Source organism: Procambarus clarkii, chromosome 78, assembly GCF_040958095.1.
Source record: "Procambarus clarkii isolate CNS0578487 chromosome 78, FALCON_Pclarkii_2.0, whole genome shotgun sequence".
NCBI classification, from domain to species: Eukaryota; Metazoa; Arthropoda; class Malacostraca; order Decapoda; family Cambaridae; genus Procambarus; species Procambarus clarkii.
The window spans coordinates 21,992,196-22,016,184 of NC_091227.1; the positions used below are offsets into that span (position 1 = coordinate 21,992,196).

General features: G+C 35.8%; 1 protein-coding gene across 37 annotated transcripts in view; it reads left to right on the top strand.

The window, feature by feature from the left end:
• Positions 1–23,989, top strand: part of LOC123746059 (longitudinals lacking protein, isoforms H/M/V) — a 182,315-nt gene that overhangs the window by 62,192 nt on the left and 96,134 nt on the right. Inside the window, exons 6-10 of one of the 37 annotated variants that reach the window (XR_011225006.1) lie at positions 886–1,168; positions 1,297–1,668; positions 1,877–1,983; positions 2,361–2,567; positions 2,795–3,334. The exons of 22 other annotated variants lie outside the window; for them this stretch is intronic. Coding sequence is in view for 10 of the 15 variants with exons in the window: in XM_045727245.2 (XP_045583201.1) it covers positions 18,534–18,977 (444 nt within the window). In the remaining 5 variants the exon portion in view is untranslated. Of the gene's footprint in view, positions 1–373; positions 851–885; positions 1,169–1,296; positions 1,669–1,876; positions 2,248–2,360; positions 2,568–2,794; positions 3,636–9,145; positions 12,863–14,633; positions 15,190–18,533; positions 18,999–23,989 lie in introns of those variants that run through there. 14 more of the 37 variants (XR_011225004.1, XR_011225007.1, XR_011225005.1 and 11 more) reach the window with 14 other exon arrangements.

Sequence of the window (23,989 nt, forward strand, 5' to 3'; positions counted from 1 at the left end):
ACATTGGTATTAGTGATAGCATACTAAATGTATTACTGAAAAGTAATGGATATGCAGTATCCACTACTCAGAAAATTGAGATATTGAGACAAGATATACTGATTCTTTAAATAAGAACAATGAATCTTCCATGATTAAGTTTTTCCAGAATGTACTTTGTTTTTTAGTTAAGTAATTGATGCACTACTTCATTTCTTGTTCTATTTTTTCCTCTTACTGCTGTTTCATTTGTTGATACTTCTATAAAGAAATAAATTGCTTGTACAGTATATATTTTATTGTCTTCTATTATCCACCTTTTAATTAGGTATGAGACAGCATCCCTGCTGATCCTCACAGGGAATTCACTAGGACCTGCAATTTTTCTCCGTAGGTGGGGGAAGGGCAGCGTGGCTTGAGGACCATCCCAATGTGCCCTATTTGTGGACATCCTGCCAGAGACAACCAGGACTTACGGCGTCATCTGAGGGTTCACACTGGTGAAAAACCCTTTGCCTGTCACCTTTGTCCATATCGAGCCACTCAGAAAGGCAACTTAAAGAGACATCTAGCTGTCAAACACCAGCAGGATTCCTAACATATAAGCTGACATCGGTGTTACCTGAAGTGACTTCTGGCTCTTTCATACACTATGTAACTGAAACAAAACATCAGTAGTAGTGCAGCAAAATGAACAAGATATTAAAGAAGTGAAAGTTTGGCAGATAATTTGTTTGAAAAGGGATTTTAATTTTGTAATTTTTAAGTAGAAAGAAGTTGTGGTACATTTGTCTGTAGGGAAAAGAAACCTCAAATGATGCTGAAGTAAGGTGAAAGTGACCAATAGCATAAGGAAATTAAGGAATAATGATAGGCTCATTCCAGTGAACTGTTTCTCTCCCGTAGGTGTGGTCAACCATCAGAGGCAAGTCCCCGGCCAGAGGCAGGAACATGTTCGTTTGTGGGTTTTGTGGCTACTGTGCCCGGGACAATGACAACTTGAACCGTCACATCAGGACTCACACTGGGGAGAAGCCCTTCGCCTGCCCTTACTGCCCTCACCGCACTACCCAAAAGACCCACCTTAAGAATCACATTGCCTTAAGACATGAAAAGGAGATTGCCGAATCACAGAAAATGTACTGAAAATACTAGGAGTGTAATATTTGAGCATGGCTTAAAATATCGAGTGAGTGAATAAAACTGTCTGGTAGCTTTGAAAGCTGATATGATTCTTCGTATTTCATTTTTACTGCTCTCACAATGGCCTAAGCAACAAATCAAGAGGAGTAACACAATTTTCCTCTTCTCTTCTAGGGAGTGGACTTGCCTAGTGCAGCCAGTCACAAGCGTCATGATGGACCGATGAGGACCACTTTACCGCATATGGTACTTCCACCACCCTCGGCTCCTTTTGCCATTAGGAGGTCCGTAACCCAGTTGTCCCAGGATGGAAATAGACGGGAGTACTGTTGTCAAGTTTGTGGATATCAGGCCATCAGTGAGTCGAAGCTCACTATACATTTCCGCAAACATACTGGGGAGAAGCCCTATATCTGTCCGTACTGTTCCTACAGATGTGCCCACAAGAGTAACCTTATCACTCATGTCAAGACCCGCCATATAGATCATGAGCACCAGTAAAAGCAGTGAGAAGATGACTAAGACAAATTTTCAAATTTTTGACAAGTTAGTTTTTATATACTGCAATGTGGTGCTATAACCCTGATATTAAAGTGTGCTCAGAAGTGCTCATATGAAGAAGCTTTTTGATCTCTGGTACTATGTCCATTGGCCTCCTGAATTATTAAGCCATAATTTGTTGTAGTGATGTGACAGTTAGCAGAGGAGTAACTGTCCATGAGTAACTCATGGGATTTTCCTCTTTTTTTTCTAGGGAGTGGACTTGTCAAAACCAGGCAGTAGGAGGCACCATGATGGGACGGTGGCGACTGGTTATAGCTCTGATGTCTTTTCGTCTTCCTTTGGATCCTCTATTAGAAGGTCATCATCAAAGCCAAGGGATCCAACTAGAAGGGAATTCAGATGTCAGATGTGTGGTTATCAGGCCATAAGCGAGTCAAAGCTCACTATGCACATCCGGAGGCATACTGGCGAGAAGCCATTTATCTGTCTTTACTGCCCTTACAGATCTGCTCAAAAGAGTAACTTGAGCACACACATCAAGAATGTCCATATTGGCCCACCAGAGAGAATAATGGCAAATAAGCAGAAATAAATGAAAGTAATATTTTCACTCCCTTAAAGGTGATTTTGAGAGCTTAAATTAAAAAACTTAAAATTAAATTACAACAATTGCCAGGACACAGAAAGAATATTTTAAAGAGCCACTTTTAAACAATTTTTCTCCTGTTTCCTAGGTGGCTCCGTGGGTAGGGAAGAGCAGGTCGGTCTACCAGTGTGAGTCATGCAGCTACAATACTCACAACATCAAGGATATGAGGCGTCATATTCGTGTGCACACTGGAGAGAAGCCTTTCGCCTGTCCTTTCTGTTCCCATCATTCTGCCCGGAAGTCCAATCTCATCAGTCATATTCGAATGAAGCATGGTGTACCTTATAAATAGGTAAAGGAAAAGACAGTGTACACATTATAAAACTTGCTAATGACAAGTGATAAGATACCAAAGGCAAACCTCATTCTTGCACTTAGCAACTCTCATATTTTAAACGAGCTATTTTCCAGTAATATTTAAAAGTATAATAATTTATAATTTATAACTTTGTACCAGAAAGCTCTGAAAAATGAACTGTTCAAGGACCATGAATGAATTAGGTTCTCCTGTTCCCGTAGGTTCAGCGATGGTGGGGCAGGACAGGCAGGCCTTCCCATGGTTGCAGCCATTGTGGGTACCATGCCAGAGACAAGCTAGACCTACAGCGACATACTCGCATCCACACAGGGGAGAAACCTTTTGCTTGCCCTTATTGCCCCCATCGATCAGCACTAAAAGGAAATCTGAAACACCACATCTTGAGGAGACATACGAACACATAAAAGCAACATGCAGTCAAATGAAAAGCATGTGCAGAGATGAAAGAAGAAAATAAAAATGATTTATCAGGAAAGTGGAATTTCCATGAAAAAGGAAGGGAAATGTTAGAAAGCTTGGAGTCGGAGGAAGTTAGCAATTAGGAGTTTGCTGATATTCTCTATTGTATTATCTGAGTGTTTCTTCCTGTTCCATAGGTACCTGGATCTGGATCTGGGCAGAGACGCAGGATCAGATTGCCACATGTGTGCCAATCTTGTGGTTATGAAGCTTGGGATGCTACCACCATGCGTCGTCACATACGAACACACACAGGGGAGAAACCGTATGCATGTGAATTCTGTCCATATCGTTCAACACTAAAGGCCAATTTAAGGAGGCATGTGGTATTTAAGCACACCAATTTACAACAGAAATAGATTCAGTGAAAAAATTAAGTGTTATATTTTAAAGATTGTAAACTTGATGTGTAAATTTATTTAATATTGAAAATGTTAACTTTTTATAATCAATTATTGAAAAAAAAACTTTTCCTCTTTCCTTTACCACTCTCAGTATAGAAATGGTAATAACAAATAACTTGGAAAGGGAGCTCACTGTATATCGTAAGTGTTTTTAGAATATAAATTTGTCCTATACAAATAGTTTTATTTTTCCTATGAAAATGAAAATAATAAAAGGGGGATGAAACTATGTATGTATATGTAATGTCATGCCTAATAGCCAGAACTGCACTATTTGCCCTAGTATGCATGGTCCAATTTGCCTAGCAGGCAGATTATTTTTTTAATTTCATTTCTTTTAGATTGGTTCTTTTCTAACAATAATAATCTATTGTAATAGGAACATGAATTACTTTCTTAGTTATGTTAGGTTAGATTTGATAACATTTTTGTTTTGAATGAAAGTAAACAAAATTAAAATTGTTAAGTTAAGTTTGCATAGAAATTTAACCTTACCTGTCATTAATTCATGTTCCTAATATTTTCATATTAATATTGTTAGCAATAGGAGTGAATCAATTTGGAAAGAAATATTTGAACATAATGAAAATTGCTCTGCCTGTTAAGCAAATTGGCCTTGCTTGCTAGGCCAAGTAGTGTGGTTTTGGGTATTAAGTGCAGCATATATATAATATATACTGTATATCTAAAATAAAAGTATTTTATAAGGGATAGCAATATAATAACTATATCTATATTTTTATTTATCTTCATTCTAACCACAAGTTATTTGATGTAATTAATTTTTGTAATCAAATGCTTCTCATGAGTAAAATATTTGTAGGATTTTGATGAAAATTTTAAATGCCAAATTTTCACCCAGTGTTAGAATTTCTTCAATCCTGAAAAAGATTCATCAAATAAAATTTCTATGCGTACTTGTGTACTATGAGCTATCGTTTTTGTAAAGAACTTTACAATTTTCTTAAACGCTTGAGCTGTAAAGGGTAACACATTAGGAACACCTCACATTATCTTTAAACATTTCATCTGTGAACATAGGGATATTTCTTATTTAAGATTGTTAGTAAGGTACATTTCTTCCTTTGCAATATGTGATCTCAGTATTGTTAATGATCAGTTTTTCACTGATAGAAACTTCAGTGTGCTGGCTTCTTCTAGGCTGGAACTTGACATTTTAGAATTGATTCATTTTGCCAGAATGAGACCCCGAGTTGAGCTTGGAGCTTTCATTGCTTTCATGTGCAGTGATCACTAATTCATCTTGTGCAAGTAGGTTGTAAGTTCTACAGTACATGTAGTGTTATTTTTAGCTAATTTTGTGTTTGCTGAAGAAATATTTTTTGAAATTTGTGTGAAAGTCTATGAGGGTGTTGTGGGTCTTTTCTCTTACACATCATTTCAGTTCTATATATTTACCTTGCGTAAGTGTTATGGTCCAAATAAAGTGGTTAGAGATTGATCTGAATAAATTTTACAATAAGGCTGTGAGATAAAGGGACAGGAATGTTTTGCGGAAAGGGGGATGCATAGTTTTCCTTGTTGTCCCCTAGGTGCCATATTAATGCATCATATACACATGACCAGTGCAAGCACTGATCCCAAATTTGATTTTGTAATGGGGCAATTGAGCATTCATTCCCATAGTATCCCAGTATGTATTGTGAATCAGCACAATTTAGGAATAGACTTGCATCAGTCAGGTTCTTCTCGTAGATATTCATCAAATGAAAGGTTGAAATGTGAGTTTGCTCATTGAAATTTGCTAGTAGATCTTGAGAAAAAATATGGTTTGAATTGTAACTCATTTAATATTGCTTAGAAAGAGCTTTTGATAGAAGAGTGAGAGAATATTAGAGAAAGCACTATTGAAGTAATAGTTGATGTCATAGTTACAATTCTATCATTGATCCTAAAGTTTTAATACATTTTTATACGTTTTATTTTAAAACGTTTAATACGTTTTCAGCATTATAACTGGTGTTATAATGGATAAAAAACTGCAGGAGGCTTATTGCCCATTGGAGGCAGCTCCTATTTATATCCGACCATACTCAATCATATACTGTCCTGTATATACTGTATATCTAATCTATGCTTGAAACAATCCAGCAATACTACATCTATTATATTACCAGGTAATTTGCTCCATGAAGAAACAGTTGGAACAACCCTATTTCCAAATCTGTTCAGGTGAATGTTATTTAACATTGTCTCAGTTAATGTTATTTCATATGTATATTGTTATACAAAATGAATTTAAGATCAGACAGGCAAATAGTTTTCTATTTTTTAAGTTCACAATGTGGTAACCTATAGTACTTATAGGAAATAAAGGTAAAGTATTGAGGGCTAACATGAATATTGTTTATGCCATTCTAAAGCTACAACCATGTAGCTATGTTAAATTATCAACTGAATTTAGCTGTTGCAGAAACAAATCCATCTTACCAGCAGAGCATGGACATTACCAATGTCCTAAACTGACTTGACCTAAATTAAGCAATAGGTTACAGAATTACTGCTCACTCAACTTTATATTTCTAACATACCAGTTTTCTGCAGAGCTTGGATCTTTAAATGAATGAATGAATAATACAAGCTTAAGAATCCTAACCTGTCTTTATGCCACATTGTGCCACAGCAGTCCCCATGGTGCAGTGATAAGACACTCGCCCCGCACTTCGCAAGCGATATGTCCTGGGTTTGTATCCTGGCTGGGGAGGATTGACTAAGCACCAATCCTTAACTGTGCTGGTTACCGCTCTGTTCACCCAGCAGTGAATTGTCCAGTATATACCATTAAGAAAAAAGAGAAAAAGATGCAAATTGGGAAAAGAATTCATTCTATAGTTGAAGAAAACAAACTGGAGGATTACATGAAGGCCCCACTCTCAAGAATGACATGGGAGGCTATGTAGAGAAATAGAAATGATTGAGCTAAAACTAGAAGAATTATATAATCCAGGATAGTCAATGTGAGTAAAAAGTTTTCGGTAAAATATGAGATGAAACTTGAAATACTTTTTTGCCTATGCAAAATCTTAGCCAAAAAGTACATTTTATGTAAGAGAACTTTCACAGATACCAGCAAAGAAATGAATGAAATACTGATTATTTTTTTATCATTTTCAATTACTGAACAGTAGCCCTAGACAGCGTGCCCATGCAGTCTGCACCAAGCCCAGGACATAGATTCACAAAATGCCATGTTTTTCTACATAAGTCGCTGTGCTATGAAGGTACTTAAGTACGCGGTAAGGTTTTGTACATAAGATTCAAGGTGTTCATATGCAATTATTAGCAATTTTGATGTAGTTCACTTGCGTCTCGATAAATGTCACTAGGGCTTTTCGTTTGGCCAATCAGAGAGAAGGTAACATTGTCCATCTTACTGTCTTATCCAGTCACGATGCTGGCTTTATCGGCTGTCACCTGCCATTTATTTATGTTGTATTTTCTTATAAAATTAGTTTATTTTGAAGTAAAAACTGTTTTTTTCAAGTTATACAGTCAGCACTGACATTGTAGTAAACAAATATGTTACATTTTTTCCTTGCCTACATAATTTTATGAGGTATTGTGTGGCTCTCATTGGCTCAATGTAAATGGATGTAAAAAAAAACTCAATAAAAACATGTGTAACTTTGCTCTCTGGTAAGTTATATTCCCTATGATGGATTCATAATAACTGTTATAGCTGTTGTCCTGGTAGTACGTATATACACATTTAGGTTTTTCTAGCAGATCTTTCTTCATGACAGAATTTATCAGTGTAGGGCTCGGCACTTGCAGGGCTGAGATGCGATATAGTGTAGTGGCACAATACGTGTACTGTATTTACCAAAATTTATCTGAAGGACACTAAGACACTAGTGGCCTCGATAAGGACAGGAAGCTGGTGGCTTGTTAAAGGATCGCCATTTGTCCTGATGATATTTTCTAGCTGGATTTTGAAGTTCAACAGAGTTTTGGCATTTATTGCTTCAGCGGGTAGGTGGTTCCATGCTTTTTTACCTGATTTACCCGAGGGCCACTAATTCTAGTGGCTTCAGCGAAGACAGGAAGCTAGCGGCTTATTGAAGGTACCCACCTTTTGCCTTGATCTTTTCCAGGTGGATTTTTAAACCAAACAGTTTTTTGGCATTTGCGGCTTCAGCAGGTAGGCAGTTTCATGGGTGAAACTACAGTGGTGCCTTGGTTAACGAATTCAGTCCGTTCCGGCATCGAGCTCGTCATGTAAAATGCTCGTCTTGCGAAACAACAACACTCGTCGGAGGCGTCTGAAAACCAGTGGAACACTAGGAAGCACCACATGGTTTTCTCATTAACCAAGAGGAAGCTTGTCAATCGAGACAAATTTTCTGCGAGTGGCTCGCTTGTTACCTGAATTCCTCATAGATGGGGCTGCTCATCACCTAAGGTTCCTCTGTACTGTACTTGAAAACCCTGTGGGTGAAAAGACATCTCCTGTTTTCAATCCGACTTGAGATACCTTAGTAATAAAAGTTTTAAGTTTGTTACTTTTACTTTCCACTATTTGTTACTTTTTTATGACTAAAGATTTTGTTGTTGACAACCAAAGAAATTTGTTTAGGTTCAATTGGCATATCAAAATTAATTAATTACTAAGTAAAATGTATGGTACAAATTTAAATTAGTTTGTCTATCAAATAAAAATAAACATAAGTCTGTAGATGCAAGATTTTGATATTAGACCAATTATGCATTTTGCAAAAGTTACGCTCCTCATTACTTATGCAAATTGAGTTCCAGTGTTTTAGGAGACAGTTATATAACCTATTTGTAAAGTAGTTACAACAATATAAACATTACTACTAGAATCTGGATTATATAAACTTTTAACACTGGTAAGCAATATTATTTAAGCATTTGGTAGCAGGACATTACAAATTAGATGGCCGAGCCCCAGACTGGCTAAATCATTGCTAAACATATCTGAAGCTCATAAATGTTAACCATGGATCATTAAGATCTCATATTGGTATGTAATGTTAGTCATATTTGTATTGAATCATTCATAAAATTGTGCAGTATGTCTTAATTTGGGTTCATTTCTGATTAAGATTTCACTGAGTTTTCCAAATTACTTGCATTACCTTGCTCTGAATTGACAGCGTGAGTATTAACTCATATGGCAAAGTAATTATAAGGAAAAAATGCAGGAAAGCCAGTATTACTATATTGAATGGGTATACAGTACAAAAGATAGGATAAACATAAGCCAGAAATATTTGTTTCATTATAATTTTTATTTATATAATAAGTGCATAAATATTTTTACAGCTGATAGGATTTTTTTTTTTACTCACAGGTGCACTCATCTCTTAAAAAACAAATTAGGTTTATTGTTTTATTCAACAACAAATGTTTACAAGAAAGACTGCTACCAAAATATATACAGTATATATAATATATATAAATGCACACATTTACATATACAACATATATGTTTTTGTTGGGGTATCGAGTGCACTGTTAATTAATATAAGGAAGATCTGATAGTTCATTTGTTAATTAACTTAATAGCTTGTCTAGATGTTGGTAATAAAAGATTTTTGAATGGAATGTTAATACACATTAGTGTGTGAAGGGAGCCTGCCACTGCTGCTGCTTCTTAAGAAAAACAGGCAAGGATGAAAACTTAAGCAGCCATTTCTTTTGTAGGGTGGCGCAGCAGCAGCAGTGGCAGCAGCACTGCGGGTGTGTTCGGTATGCGGCAAGATGGGTTTCCGTCGAACTTACGACCTGCAACGTCACATGCTATCCCATGCGGCTGTACGACCATTCCAGTGCCCCCACTGCACTTATAGAGCATCACTCAAATATAATCTTGATGCTCATGTGCGTCTGAAGCACCCACCTGGTTCCCGGCTTCACCCTCAAGAATGGGATCGAGATATAGTTGGTAATATAGAAGGTGGGACTCTGTCTGCCCCATTTTCCCAGGCACAGTTCCATCATATGCAGCAGCAGCAGTCTTGCGATTCATCTGATGGCGGCAGTAATTTTATTGAGGTGGAATAATTTGATATAATTATGGATAAATGAACTGGAGACATGGAAATTCTTAATTTTGAATACTGTGGCTGCTTGTAGATGTTGCAGTACAGAGTAGCTCATAATATATATATATACTGTATATATTTATATATTGTATAGGTGGCTGAAAGCATTAATTTTAGTTATTGTATTTAATATTACTGTACTGGTTGTAAATTTTGTTTAGTTAATATCACAGTTTCTGTGTCTTCATAAATTCAGGTGTTTGGTTAACAAGATCTTACATTCATATATCACATGGTATTTGTTGTTTTAAAAGTTTAGTACTTCATTTAAAAAAAAAGTGGTCTCCCAACTACAGTATATCTATTTTGATATGTGGAGCAAGATTCATTTATATCATGCTAGTAATGACTTCAAAATGGTCTGTTGGCAGAAGGTGTGTATGATCATAGTTTTTGTTTAAACATTTGATGATTGATATAATAAAGTACCTTACTTTATTATTACAGCAATCCCATGAATATTAATCAATAAACATTTAATTTTTGTTATCAGAAATATTACATTATTATCGAGTAGCAAAAATTTTAATTTTCCTTTCCCTCTAGTGACGTGTATGTGCATGCATACATTATATGATTAATTTTTTCATGGTGTGTACGGTTTTGCATTGAGATACCGACAGGGATATGTGTGATTTTAAATTAGTGATGTTATTGATTTGTATTAAGTCTACCCAGCTACCTGTATTCAGTTAAATTCTGGTTCTTGTGGAAATGTGGGATAACTAAAGATTAGAAATATTTTCATACAGTAGTATAATTACCTTTTCTGCAATTGTGAATATAGTTGTGCCATAGAAACTAGCCGAAGCAGAATTAGACGGAAAACTTCCTCAATTGAAATGATCTGCCTGCATTTCCCATTGGTTTGTTTTTCTAAAAAAAAGTGCATTTCATTATTAATTGCATATTGTACTCTTAAAGATTCTACCCATGACTGATGATAAAATACAGCTACGTATGCAAGGTAAAATCCAATTTTTTCCAATCTAATTGGTATTCAGGGGAGTCAAAAATGTGTAGTTCTGGATATGATAGAAAATCTTCAAAATCATGCCATTGTTATCTGAATGCATGAAGACTTTTTTTGGATTTACTGTAATCACTGTTACCACATTTATGTCCTGTAATTGTAGTGTTGAGCAAGTCTGTCCAGGCTGTTTTTCGGTGACCATGGGTTAGCAGAAAACAAACAATTATTGTTTTAAGTATGTGTGTGTAACGTGTCTTCTGCCTTTGCACATAATATATCAGACATCTGTTCTTGCTAACTTTACAGCCTAAAATATTTTTTTCTGTCTGCTTACCCACATTTCTAATGGCAAATCTCCAAACCAAGCTGATTTTATATTCATCATGCCATCATGCACCTGATACAATTGTATTCATGCTTGATAACACCAGTGTGCATTATGATCTTACATGACTAGGCTGCCATCACATCCGTACTGTACTAAGTTTCATGTCTGAGCTCCTCTGAGATGTGTTTTGCTGTCTGTAGCCACTATGATTTGGCCTTCAAATTCCCAATTTCCATGGTTTGATGCATCTTTTCACTTCAGGCTGTAACTGTATCAACAGCTACCCCTAGGGTATAATGATACCACTGCTATGGAGCCTTGTTCTATCCTTATACTTTACAGCACTTAGATCTTGGTGTTTTCTGGTCACAACTCTTACTATCATTGCCCTCCCTATTATTCACAAACTGATCTGCATGCTTTGCTCTTTTATGAGAATATTGCTAGTACTAATTCCAAACTCTTCTGAGGGTACTTGGTGCCCCAGCCATGGTCTATTTTCTCTAATCACTATACCTTCTTATCCACGGTAAGAAAGTTTTTTTTAACCTTGCACCAATTTCTGGATGATATGGTTTCAACTCTCCTAACAAAATTTGTTCATTAAAATTCCTGAGTAAGAAGATGTAAAACTGTGCTGACATAAAGAAAATACACAGTTGGCATGTTTACACGAACAGTAAGTCTACAGATGCCGCAGGAAAATGTCACACAAAACAATTTGTATAATTTATAGTACAGTGCTGTTTAAGCAAACTAAAGCATTTATAAAATATTAATAAATTATTTAAAAAATATTTATTATTAACAGTTTCTTGGAGGTCTGATCCCTCCCTGTATCCCTTGTAGTTAATGGGTTGGAAGTATACCAGGTCAACCAATCATTATTTGAACATAAAGGAACTGTAGAACAAGGCTTATTGGCCCATACTTGGCAGCTTCTATTTATATCCACCCAAATTCATTCATAGTACTGTAACATAACAATGATGAATATTGTAGTATGCCTATTGGCCCATTTGAGGCAGCTCATATTTATATCCACCTAAACTCATTCATATAAATGAATGAGTTTGGGTGGGTGTAAATAGAAGCTGCCTCATCTGTACAAATAGGTCTTATTGATACATTCATTGTAAGCCCTATTACATTTTCCTTATACAGTAGTTAGTATTCATAACATGTTTTTTGTAAATAATGTATCCATAGATCTAGTTATTCAACACAAAAACGATAGTGAATGAGTTAAAAAGTTAGGAAATGAACATAGAAACATTTAAGGTAATTACTAGAGTCTTTTGCCACGTACTAATGTATTAGCAAGATGCAAGGTCTGGTGTTGACAGATCTGGCTGGGTGTACCACTGCCTAACCTTCTACAGCTCACCCAACCAGTAAATATTAAATTTATTTTTACCATTCCTTACATTTTACATCCAAATTGATCATTCTATAAGGAATGTTTTATTGTGTTTTAATTTTTGCACATGGGAAGGGGGGGCACAATGTGTATTGCCGCATTGTGAGGGTTAAATATGAATATGAAGTTAGAAAACGTAGCATAGGCTGCTCACACAATGAGCAGCCTATGTGGTCCTCTTGTAACAGTTTACTATCCTGAACCATCTCTAAATCTTTTACTTTGCCCAAGTTCTTTAATGCCTTTAAACATACTGTAGTTTGGAGGTTGGGCACAACCTATTTACTTGTATTCCACATTCATTCTTTAAAAAACACAATAAAGTAGCTGTCATATCTGCAAGAAAAATGACAGGTTGGATAACAAGAACCTTTCACACTAGAGATACTATACTAATGATGATGATATGTTTGAAGATGGTAGTGCTCTCTAGAGTGAAATACTGTTGCGCAATGACAGCCCCTTTTAAATCTGGAGAAATTGCTGAACTGGAGAGCGTGTATTCACCTAGTTGTGCTTGCGGGGTTGAGCTCTGCTCTTTCGGCCCGCCTCTCAACTCTCAATCAACTGTTTCTAACTACAATTTTTTTTTTTCCACACACACACACACCACATACAAAATAGTAACAGGAATTGATAAAATCGACAGGGAAGATTTCCTGAGACCTGGCACTTCAAGAACAAGAGGTCATAGATTTAAACTAGCTAAACACAGATGCTGAAGAAATATAAGAAAATTCACCTTTGCAAATAGTGGTAGACGGTTGGAACAAGTTAAGTAAGAAGGTGGTGGAGGCCAAGACCGTCAGTAGTTTCAAAGCGTTATATGACAGAGTGCTGGGAAGACGGGACACCACGAGCGTAGCTCTCATCCTGTAACTACACTTAGGTAATTACACTTAGGTAATTACACCCACCCACCCAGGAAGCAGCCTGTAACAGCTGTCTAAGTCCCAGGTACCTATTTACTGCTATGTAACAGAGGCATCAGGGTGAAAGAAACTTTGCCCATTTGTTTCTGCCTGGTCCGAGAATCGAACCCGGGCCACAAAATTACGAATCTTGCTCGCTGGACTCGTAATTCTTTAGACAAAAGATTTGTTACACAGGATCTTCCTGTTTGAAAACCATACTGTCTGTCCATTATTATGTCATTACTCTCTAGGTGTTCAACCATTTGGCTTTAACTATTTTTTCTAGTGTTTTGACTTATCACACTTGTTAACGATATGGGTCTATAATTTAGAGGTTCCTCTCGACTACCATTTTTATAGATTGGTACTATGTTTGCTTTTCTCCATATACTGTATCTGTTAAGATTCCAGTGCACATGGATGTCAAGAATATTAAATGGAGTGGAATGCTCAGCTCAGTTGCACAATCTTTCAGCACCCAAGGTGAAACTCCATCAGGTGCCATTGTAAATGAGTTCAGAGAGTTGGTGATGGGTCCCTTCCAGAAATCAAGCATTGAATGAAATAAAATGCCCTTTTCTGGTAGGCTCCTCATCAACACCTAGGTCTCCTCTTCCTTATCTAGTTCTCTTTTCTGAGGTGTTATGGGGTATTATATGGGCAGCTGCAGAGTGAAGGGTCAGACTGGCCAAGACCTCAGGTGGCTTGGGCTACCATCTAGTGGCAGTTGGATACAACAAAGTATTTACTCCATAGTAATGATTGCTTACCTTGTTCACATATGGGTGGCTATTTTGCTTCAAGCAGTCATTTATTTCATTGTTCCAGAACTCTGGTTGGGTTTTCCCAGTTTTGTGACTGATACCTGATCCCCTCCTCCCCTTGCCTCATAGAATGAGACATAATGATCCTGGCCTCTTGTAGGTGATGATTGGATCTCAGAGGCCCGGTATATTCAAAAGACTTGGTAGTACCCAAGTTAAGCTCGGAGACACTGGTGAATAGGACATTGCATTAAATGATTCCTTTAAGTGTAACATAACCAACTCTAAACTTAATTTAAAATTATATATTGTTACAATATTACAAAACAAATTGCTTTAATGTGAGATTTTATGGAAGGTTTTAACAAGGAAAAAAGGGATTGCTATTCAGACATATTATTTTGTTCATAATGTTCTTGGTTCAATCCTTAATTATTTACCATCGTGGATAATTTGGATATTATTGTAAAATCTGTCTATGGAAATTATAGTTTTGCTAGAAAAAACAGATGAAGAATGAAATACTATATTTGCATACTAGATTTCAAATTTTGCTCTCAATTTGGAAACTTGAGTGTGACTTTAGGTAGATAAAATTAGAAGAGAGGGAAACTTTATGTGGTTATGTGCTTTAATAAAGTATACTTTGAAAAACATGGAGAATTAAGTGGTGTGGTTTTCTCCATAGGCATCGGAGGTGGACGAGCGAGCTGTCTTGATTACTGGTGGTGCAGTTGGCAGCTCTTACAAGACATTCTCCTGTGCTGTTTGCCATAAGTCCTTCAACCACAGAGGCAACTTCATGAAGCATTTTCGTACACACACTGGGGAGAGACCTTTTCAATGCACACACTGTCCATACAAAGCTACACAAAAAGCCCACTTAACAACCCATATGTTGGGTAGACATGGAGAACTTTTACAAAGTAATATAAAGAAAGTTTTGGCCACCATTCATAGTTCTATAACTACTCATCATACCAAACAGCCAGATTTTTCTCATTAGCTAAATTTTTCTAGTACAGTACTTTACTACTTAATTTTTTCAAACAAGATTGCCATGACACTGAATGCTAATCTGCATGCCAATATCTAAGAAATTACTATAATGCAGTGTTACTTATATTATTTTCTTATACAGTATTTATACTAATATTTGCTCTGTATTATTGTCAAAAATTAGATTGTGGTTAGGCAAATAAAGTTAATTATTAGGTATCCCTAGTAAGGATGCTGTATAGTTTTACCATGTTTTCTTTAACCAGAATGACTCATCATATTGACATGAAACATAATGTCTGAATAATCATAAAAACTAGTTTTTATATAGCACAACAGCAGTTTTATTTTTCTATACAATATCTCCAAAAAGCTGCTTGCAGTGAAAATACAACAATGCCGACAAAATTGAAAAAAATTATGATTACCCTAATTATTGTATGTAGGATATTTAAGTACAGTATATATTCAGTGTGTGATTGGTATGTGTTTTGATGGTAAGCGTTTGATGGTACTGTACATATCAACTCCCATATGTTGCGTATTTGTTTTATGTTATCCGTATTTGTATTTGTTTTTATCACCAATGGCAGGCATTGGTGATAAAACTACAGTACAGCATAACAATAATGTTTGATTCACAACCTGCATGTGCAAAAAAATTGATTTCTTTACATATTCACTTTGTCATTTCACACTACTATAAATGAATATGGGTGTGAATAGTAGTTTGGTTATCAGTTCATTCACCGAGACATCTGGCCCCCGTTCCATGTCATTACCATTTTGTAACGTGCAGAACAGATGTTTTGCAAAAACATGTCCGTGCAAAACAGGCATGACAGTTTAGCTAATCTGCATTTTTGTTGCCTGTGAGTGGAATGTATTCGAAGGAGTGGTAATTGGCAAAGTTGTTGGCTGACAGTCAAGTTAGGTGGTGCAGTTTACACCCCAGCTTATTCCTTAGGCTTGATACATATTTGTTCATCATATTTCTGGTTGAGTTAATGCTCCACTTGTAAACAAACACTTGCTATGATGTTTGCTTTCCAGACTTGAACTAATAAAAGTTGTAGGCATTCAGGACTGATCAATTAATTAGATGGAAGTCATGTGATTTTTATTGCACTTATTTGTCAATCAAGCATGTTTGCAGTATAATCTTAATCCAAAGTAGCCTTAGGTTCATTACTGGCTCATCAGTTCTGTGGTAGACTTATTTTTTTCAGAATCAGTTGAGTTTCCACTGTGTATTGTTGTAAAAATACACTTCAATTGTTTTCCAACATGTTTTCAAAATTATGTAGCTTGTATTCACCACATTTCTATTTCTCTGGAAACTGTTATTTGCTCTCTTTGCAAGAAACATTCTTTTGTGGTATTATTTTATTGTCCAACAAACAGTCAGTCAGTCAGTCAGAAAATGGCTCGTGTACCAATTTTTTGTATATTTATATGTCTTCCCAAAATTTCATGCCATGAATTTTTTCACATCAAAGAGCAGATATGCAGAAAGGGTAATTTTGTTGCAGTGTAATGAATGGTGTCCAGAATAGCTTATTGTGTAGTTAAACAATACATATAACTAAGGGCTATACATGTGGTGTTTGGTTTGGATGTATAGTACTGTACGAAAATTATTTCCCATTGAACGACACTAGAGACTGGTCAAAACATAATTGCTTGTATGGGTTGAAACTTTATTTTTTGTAAAGTGGTGCTGCACTGTGATACGTCTTGGTAACCTTGCGGCTGCCTTGTGTTGGCTCCAAGCTTGCAGGTTTGTGTATGAATTACAGCCTAGTTGATCATGAATCCTTTAGAGGTGTCTGTTCTCTCTCACATTCTGTGAGAGGTCAGCTAGTTATTCCCCTTATGTTTAGAAAGTGTTGAAAAGTCTTGGATTCTTGATGGTCATAGAATTCTCTCATTATACCTATTGCACCTCTTTTTTTTTTTTTCTATCGGGCTATTTTGCACTTCCTGCTATGCATCCTAGTCTCTTGAGGAGTTATTTGCATGTGCAGATTTTCAACCAGTTTCCCTGGTCAACCAGGCTGTTGGATGTGGCTGCTTGCAGCCTGACATAGGAATCACAACCTGGTTGATCAGGTATTCTTTACAGGTGTTTGTCGAGTTCCCTCTTGAACACTGAGAGGCCGGTCAGTTATGCTCCTTACAGTAGCGGGAGTGTTTTAAAAAATCTTGAGCTAAAGTCTTGGTGAAGTCTAACAAATTTTTGTTGCTGTCTTACATTCAGCTACTCGGAACAAACGTTCCATGTATAGTAGCACAGGCTATGGTGAGCCCGTAGTGGACTTGCTGCTTAAAAGTAGGTTTAATGTTTTGCATATACTGTAGTATGTAAAACATGCATATGTACCGATATTTGCCAATTAATATATAAGCTAAGTCCTACAATTGCACTCAACACACGTTTTTACATGCAAATATCACGGCTGTTTTTAAAAGTTTGGGTGAAATGCTTGGATGGGCAACTTTACTGGAATGGGATGAGTTGACTCATCCCAATAACAGCACAATACATAGGCTGTTAGATGAAAACAAAATTTTCCTTGTTTACCTTGCAGGGAAATTCTTTATACAGCTTGTACATACAGTTTTAACTCATTGTTTCTTAGAACACTGTATATTAATAATATCAGATATTATTAACATAACATAACGAGATATGTTATTGGATCATCAACAAGAAGTCTGTCATGTGTTTTTCATTAACCAAATAATAAAACACAGTACAGTAATTCAAATCTGTCATTATTACAAGAACAAGAACTCTGACCCAATTTTGACCGAATTACTCAGCAATCCCCGACAACTGAGGTTGGAATGCACACCTTCAATAAACTTAAGAGTGTGGAAAGACATTGTATTAAATAGCTTCTGAAACTGAAAAACGAGAGCTTTGAGGAGAGGCCAGAGGCATTAAAGATGAAGGAAAAAAAAAAGAGATGACATGATCATCACATAAAGAGTAGTGGCACAAATAGATACAGTTAATAAGGAGGAATGATTGAAATATACATTTTCATGAAACATGCAAAAAATTATTGAAACATGCAAAAAAATATGTATGGAAGATAGGGGTTCTCTTTTTGCAAACAGAGTTGCAAATGATTGGAACAATTTAAATAAAAAAGTAGTGGATACCAAAATTATCAGCAGTTTAAAAGCGTCATATGAAAAAAAAGATCGTAAGGAAGAAGGAACACCATGAGTATAATCTCATCCTGTAACTACACTTAGGTAATTACACACAGTAGACTTTGAGACCTGTACATAAATAGATTGAAGATTGAGAAGGGACCAAAGAGCCAAAGCTCAACCCCATAAATACAATTAGGTGAGTACTGTTTTGCAGTTTTTATTGAAACAGTGCAACATTACATCCTGTAGATAAAAGTTTTAATCCATGATAAAAATTTAAGTGCATTTAAATATGTTCAAAATTTCTTTTCCATAAGATGAAAATTTTTAATACTCTTATGTAATAAACATAAATTGATTTAAATATTTATATGGAAAAAAAAAGTGAACAAGTTGGGGTGACAGTTTTCTTTTCCTGTAGGGACACCGGCAGAGGGTTCTTGGTGGACTGCCAGGGTTTACTCCCAGCGATGTTCTCACCTCTCCATCATCCCTACATCACAGTCTTCATCTCCAGCCGCGTGACAGAGCCCAGGAACCCCTACATATGGCTAATGCTGGGGAGGATAGAAGCAGACTTGGAAACACAGAGGGTTGTAGGTGGGCTGAGTCTTCTCTCCCACGTCTCTATCCATGTCCAGTTTGTAATAAGCCCTTTACACACAGAGGAAATCTGCGAAAGCATATCAGAATACACACTGGAGAGAAACCTTTTGCATGTTGCTTTTGTCCATATCGTGCAAATCAAAAGATATTGCTTCAGCTTCATGTACAAAAGAGACATACTCAGATTGCTTGGCAAGACACTAAACAAGAGCCACCAAGTGTAATGGAGCTCCCTCAACATTCAAATAATGTTGACTAGTTTCTTTATATAATTTAAAAGGTATAGTATTAAATTTGGTGAGCATTTTAGTAATTATTTATAGTAAATAATGCTAAGTACAATATACAGTACAGTACACCAAATTTCTTAAAATTTATTCTTAAAATTTACAGTAACATGTTAATAGAAAATATTGATTAGTAATACTTCACATTCTAGTAACTTACTGAAAGTATTTAGCTTGAGTATTGATAAATTATAGATGGACAAGTAAGGTCATGGTTTTCCTATTTCTAAGGTGGCTTGAGGAGTTTAGGCAACAGGAAAGAGCTAAACATCACTGCTAATTAATGTCCCCAACATGGCCAGCTATTCCAACAAAAGCCCTTATTGTGGCAGGGGTTTCCACAATACAACTGACTGCTTAAGCTACCAGAGGGTCCATACTGGAGAAAAGCTTTTTAAATGCCCATTTTGTACATACTGTTCTACACAAAATGGAAATCTCAGAAGCCTTGTGGCTAAGATACATAAAAGTACAATTTGTTAGACTTCTAGAGATTTGTGAAGTTAATTATTGAGAAGTTATTCTTATGAATACTGGTGACAATACTGGGCTTTATTATATAGAAGAGATGTTTTATATCATATGTAGATAAAGTATTGCAAAAGATTTTAATTGTTTATGTAAGTGATGTATCATATTTTATTTCCATAAATCCTATAATGTGAACATAATGTATAGTAAATTACTGTTATGGTAATTCTTAGAAAAAATAGAACAAAACAACAGTTGCATGATGTGCTTCGTAGTCATTAGTAGCGAATAAAAATACTCCCAGCAGAAGTTGTCTTTATGCTGTACTTTGTTTGCCTACATTTTGCTTCAGAATTATACAGGCAATCATATGTCAATTCAATGTGTATGTATAATTTATTTCCGTCTAACCCCAGTTATCTGGATAATTGAAGGAATATATATATATATAATATATAATATTTATATTTATTATGCTTGTGGAAAATCCGCAGAGAAATGGGAAAGGGAGATGAACGTTTCGGCCGATCAACGCCGTTAATGTTGATAACGGCGTTGATCGGCCGAAACGTTCATCTTCCTTTAACATTTCAATGTGGATTTTCTGCATGCATATATTTACATTCACTCACTCACTCTAAGAAAATTCACTTTTGTAAACAGAGTGGTAGACGGTTGGAACAAGTTAGGTGAGAAAGTGGTGGAGGCCAAAACCGTCAATAATTTCAAAGCGTTATATGAAAAAGAGTACTGGGAAAATGGGACACCATGAGCGTAGCTCTCATCCTGTAACTACACATATGTAAAAAACACTTAGGTAATTACACACACACGCACGCGCGCAAAAAGCAGAAAGTAATTTTGAGACATGGATAGCAGACAAATGTAAAACAGAACGAGACATATAAATTCATTAAAAGCAAATTGCAGATAAAGGATCAAATGCAGAGGTTGAAAATGGGGAACCGATTCATGGAGAATGAAAAGGAAATATGAGAAACACTAAACGAACAGTTCCAAAGTGTGTTTGTGTAAAATATATTTTTCAGAGAACCTGACACAATACAAATTTCAGAGAATAACATAGAGTACGGTATATAGAGGTGCCTCAAAATAAAGTAGACAAAAATGATCAAGGAGCTAAGTAGAACAAAAGCAGTTGGTCCAGATCGAGTTTCACCTTGGGTTCTGAGCAGATGCACATCTGAGCTCAGCACTCCACTTCAATTGATATTCCAGACATAATTGTGCTCAGGAATCTTAACAGTTATAAGGAAAAAGACCTACATCATTGACAAGCATATTAGTCAAACATTGGGAAAAAAATTAAACCGAAATGGGTAGAACACCTGGAGAGAAATATATACATATTTATTATATACATACAGTACTGTAATAACAGAGAGTATGGTTTTTAATCAGGTAGATCCTGTGTAAGACATCTACTGCATTTGAGTTCCAGTAGCTTCTGTAATAGAGCTACAGAGTTTTTACAGGAGAGATATTGTTTAGTTGACTGCATTTATCTGGATGTAAAAGAATGCATTTTGACAGTCCCATATAAGAGGTTGTTCCAGAAACTGGAACATGCTGGTGAAGTGACAGGGAAACTTCTGATTTGTATGAAAAATTTTCTGATAGAAAAATAAGGGCAATAATCAGACTGGAAAAGTTTTACCAGCTTTTGAGTAAAGGAACCACAGGGTTCCTTTATTGAAAAACCTCAACTTAATGTGAATGTCTCTCATATTTTGTCAGTAATCTTTTCACCTCTTGTTGTTTCTCCAATTGTTAAAGTGGTAATAAATAATGTTTTCTTCAATTTTTTCTTTATGATTCCTTGCGTTCTTTCTGAGGATCAATGTTCCCTCAACCGGTTCTCGGACTGTGCCTTCTAAAATACATAAATATTTTTTAAGTTGATTAACGGGAAATATTTATCATTAAATGTACAACAGCCGGCATGTTAATGGGCTAGATGATATTTCTTGAATATTTGATTTGATATTTATAGAACTGATTACACAATTCTTGACACCAACATTCTGATGATACTAAAACAAGTCATCCATATTCTAGTACGGCGGTAAATGTTCTGATAACGCTAAAACAAGTCATCCATGCTCTGATAGTAAACTGTCCGATGATGCTCAGGCAAAGAAACCATACTCCAACTGTAAACATTCCAATGGCACTAAAACACATCATCCATCTTAAAGCTAATAAAAATATAGTTTTCATTATTTTTTATTTGTATTTTTTGGGCCATAGTGCATGAATAGTTTATTAGAGGGATCTGCCAAAGTATCAGAAGACTATCCAGAGATCACATTGTCCGACTACTTACCATTCAAAATGATAATGGCTGTACTTGTAAATATTTTATCTTCTTTGCAAATTACTTGCCAGTGTGTGTGAAAGTTGTGTATGTTTTCTTTATACCATGATATAGACCGATAATGTGCACACATTTACATTTTTTTTTATTATTAATGTTGAAAAATAGATGTGAAATTACACACAGAAATTACTATAGCGTGATGCATCATATGAACAAATCCACAAGGGCCGTGATGAGGGTTCGAACCTACTGTACGTCCGAGAGTATCCCAGACGCTGTCTTAATCGACTGAGCTAAGACATGGTTAAGAATTGCAACCGGGAAATCATCCTGATTTACCAACAGTTCCTGCAGTCTCTCCGAGACACAAACCAGGGTTTTACGCAATTTCCCCATGCACCCAAGCTGTGTCAATAAGCTGTTCTACCTCTTCGCCCTTACTTCTAAAACCCTGGTATGTGTCTCGGAGAGACTGCAGGAACCCTGGGGTAAATCAGGATGATTTCTCGGTTGCAATTCTAATAACCATGTCGTATCTCAGTCGATTAAGTCAGCGTCTAGGATCCCCTCTCGGACATAGGTTCAAACCCTCGTCATCGCCCTTGTGGATTTGTTCATTTAGATGTGGAATGTTGAAATATTCATAAAAATTGGTATGTTCATATAAAAAAAATTAAAAAAAAATGTCTTCAACAGTATTTTATATGGGATTTTTTACCTAAAAAATTCATCTGTGAACATTTTTATAGTAAATTTATAGTTATATCTCAAAAATTAACTGAAAAACATAAAAGATTATAAACATTTTAGGCGTTGCCGAGTGGAACCCTAAGATGCCTAGAACGTTTACAGTAGAGAATGCGCCAATGGGCTGGAATGTTTAGTGTTAATTTTGGCATTTCTCAAAGCTCCAGAAACACATTAATACTCTTGTTTGCTGACATATTGAATTGATTTGAAATTTTCTAAATTGGTGATATATGAAGCTTGACTGTTTCTATCTATGGTGTGGCCGAAATATTTAACTGACTTAATGGGTAATAAATCAATTGCTCACCATTGATTAGACTCTTAGTTTAATTCCCAGGCAGTGTGAGATGTTTGGTCATTTTTTGTTGCACCTGATCCCATTGTTCACCTAGCAGTAAATACAATAGTTACAGTACATAGGAGTTAGGCAACTGTTGTGGCTTGCATTTAAGGGAAATTCAATCATTGATCTAGGAACATTTTGATCAGTCAATCAGGCTTTTGATCCCATTCAACGGGAACCATATGCACTGCACTCCTCATCAAAAGGACTAATTGGAATGACCCTATCTAACCTAGCTGAAATTCCATTGCTTTCGGCTTTCACTTGATTCTCTCCATTTTTGACAATTACTGTTCTCTATCTCTATTTTTATTTTTATTGGAAGCATTGCAATATGTATTTCCTAATATTTTAACTAGCAAATAAAAAAATGTGAATGTGTAAAAATATTTATTTATATTATAATATAAACAAATAAAGTACAGTACTGTACATTATGTAGGAAAATATTATTTTGTACTTTGCAGTGATAGTCCACTTTTCTCATTGTCAAACATGACGCTTAATTTTAATAATTACTTTGTCGTCCTTGTGTGGCCAAACAAGGTGTTTATACTACTGGAATTGAAAGAATTTGCGTATACTATGTTCAGTACTGTTAGGAATAAACTTCAAAATAAATGCAGCAATTAAATATCAAGTGAAACACTAAATTAGTAGCACATGAAATTATTACTCAGTCTGGGTATGTCGATTAAAACCACTTATTACTAGTGATGCCTTGATCACTTTTCAACGTCACTGTGGCTTTTTCATGTTAACTTTCTAATCGTCTGTTAGTTTTTCCACTCCGAGCCAGTACGTACGGAATTAGTCTAACTTGATCTGTGCCTGGTGTAGTGACACCTAAAATACATATACAGTACAGTACTCCATATTTTTATTTGCAAATTTATTTATGTTTTAATTATGAATTTTGTACAGTTCAAACTTGATTCAACAGACTACAGTATATGGGATGTATATTTGTTGCAACCGGAGATACCTCCGGTATGCATTTCCCACACCTTATGGCCTAATTTTAATTTCACTTAACGAAATTTTAATTTTAGCTTATAATATGATAGACAACTACCATG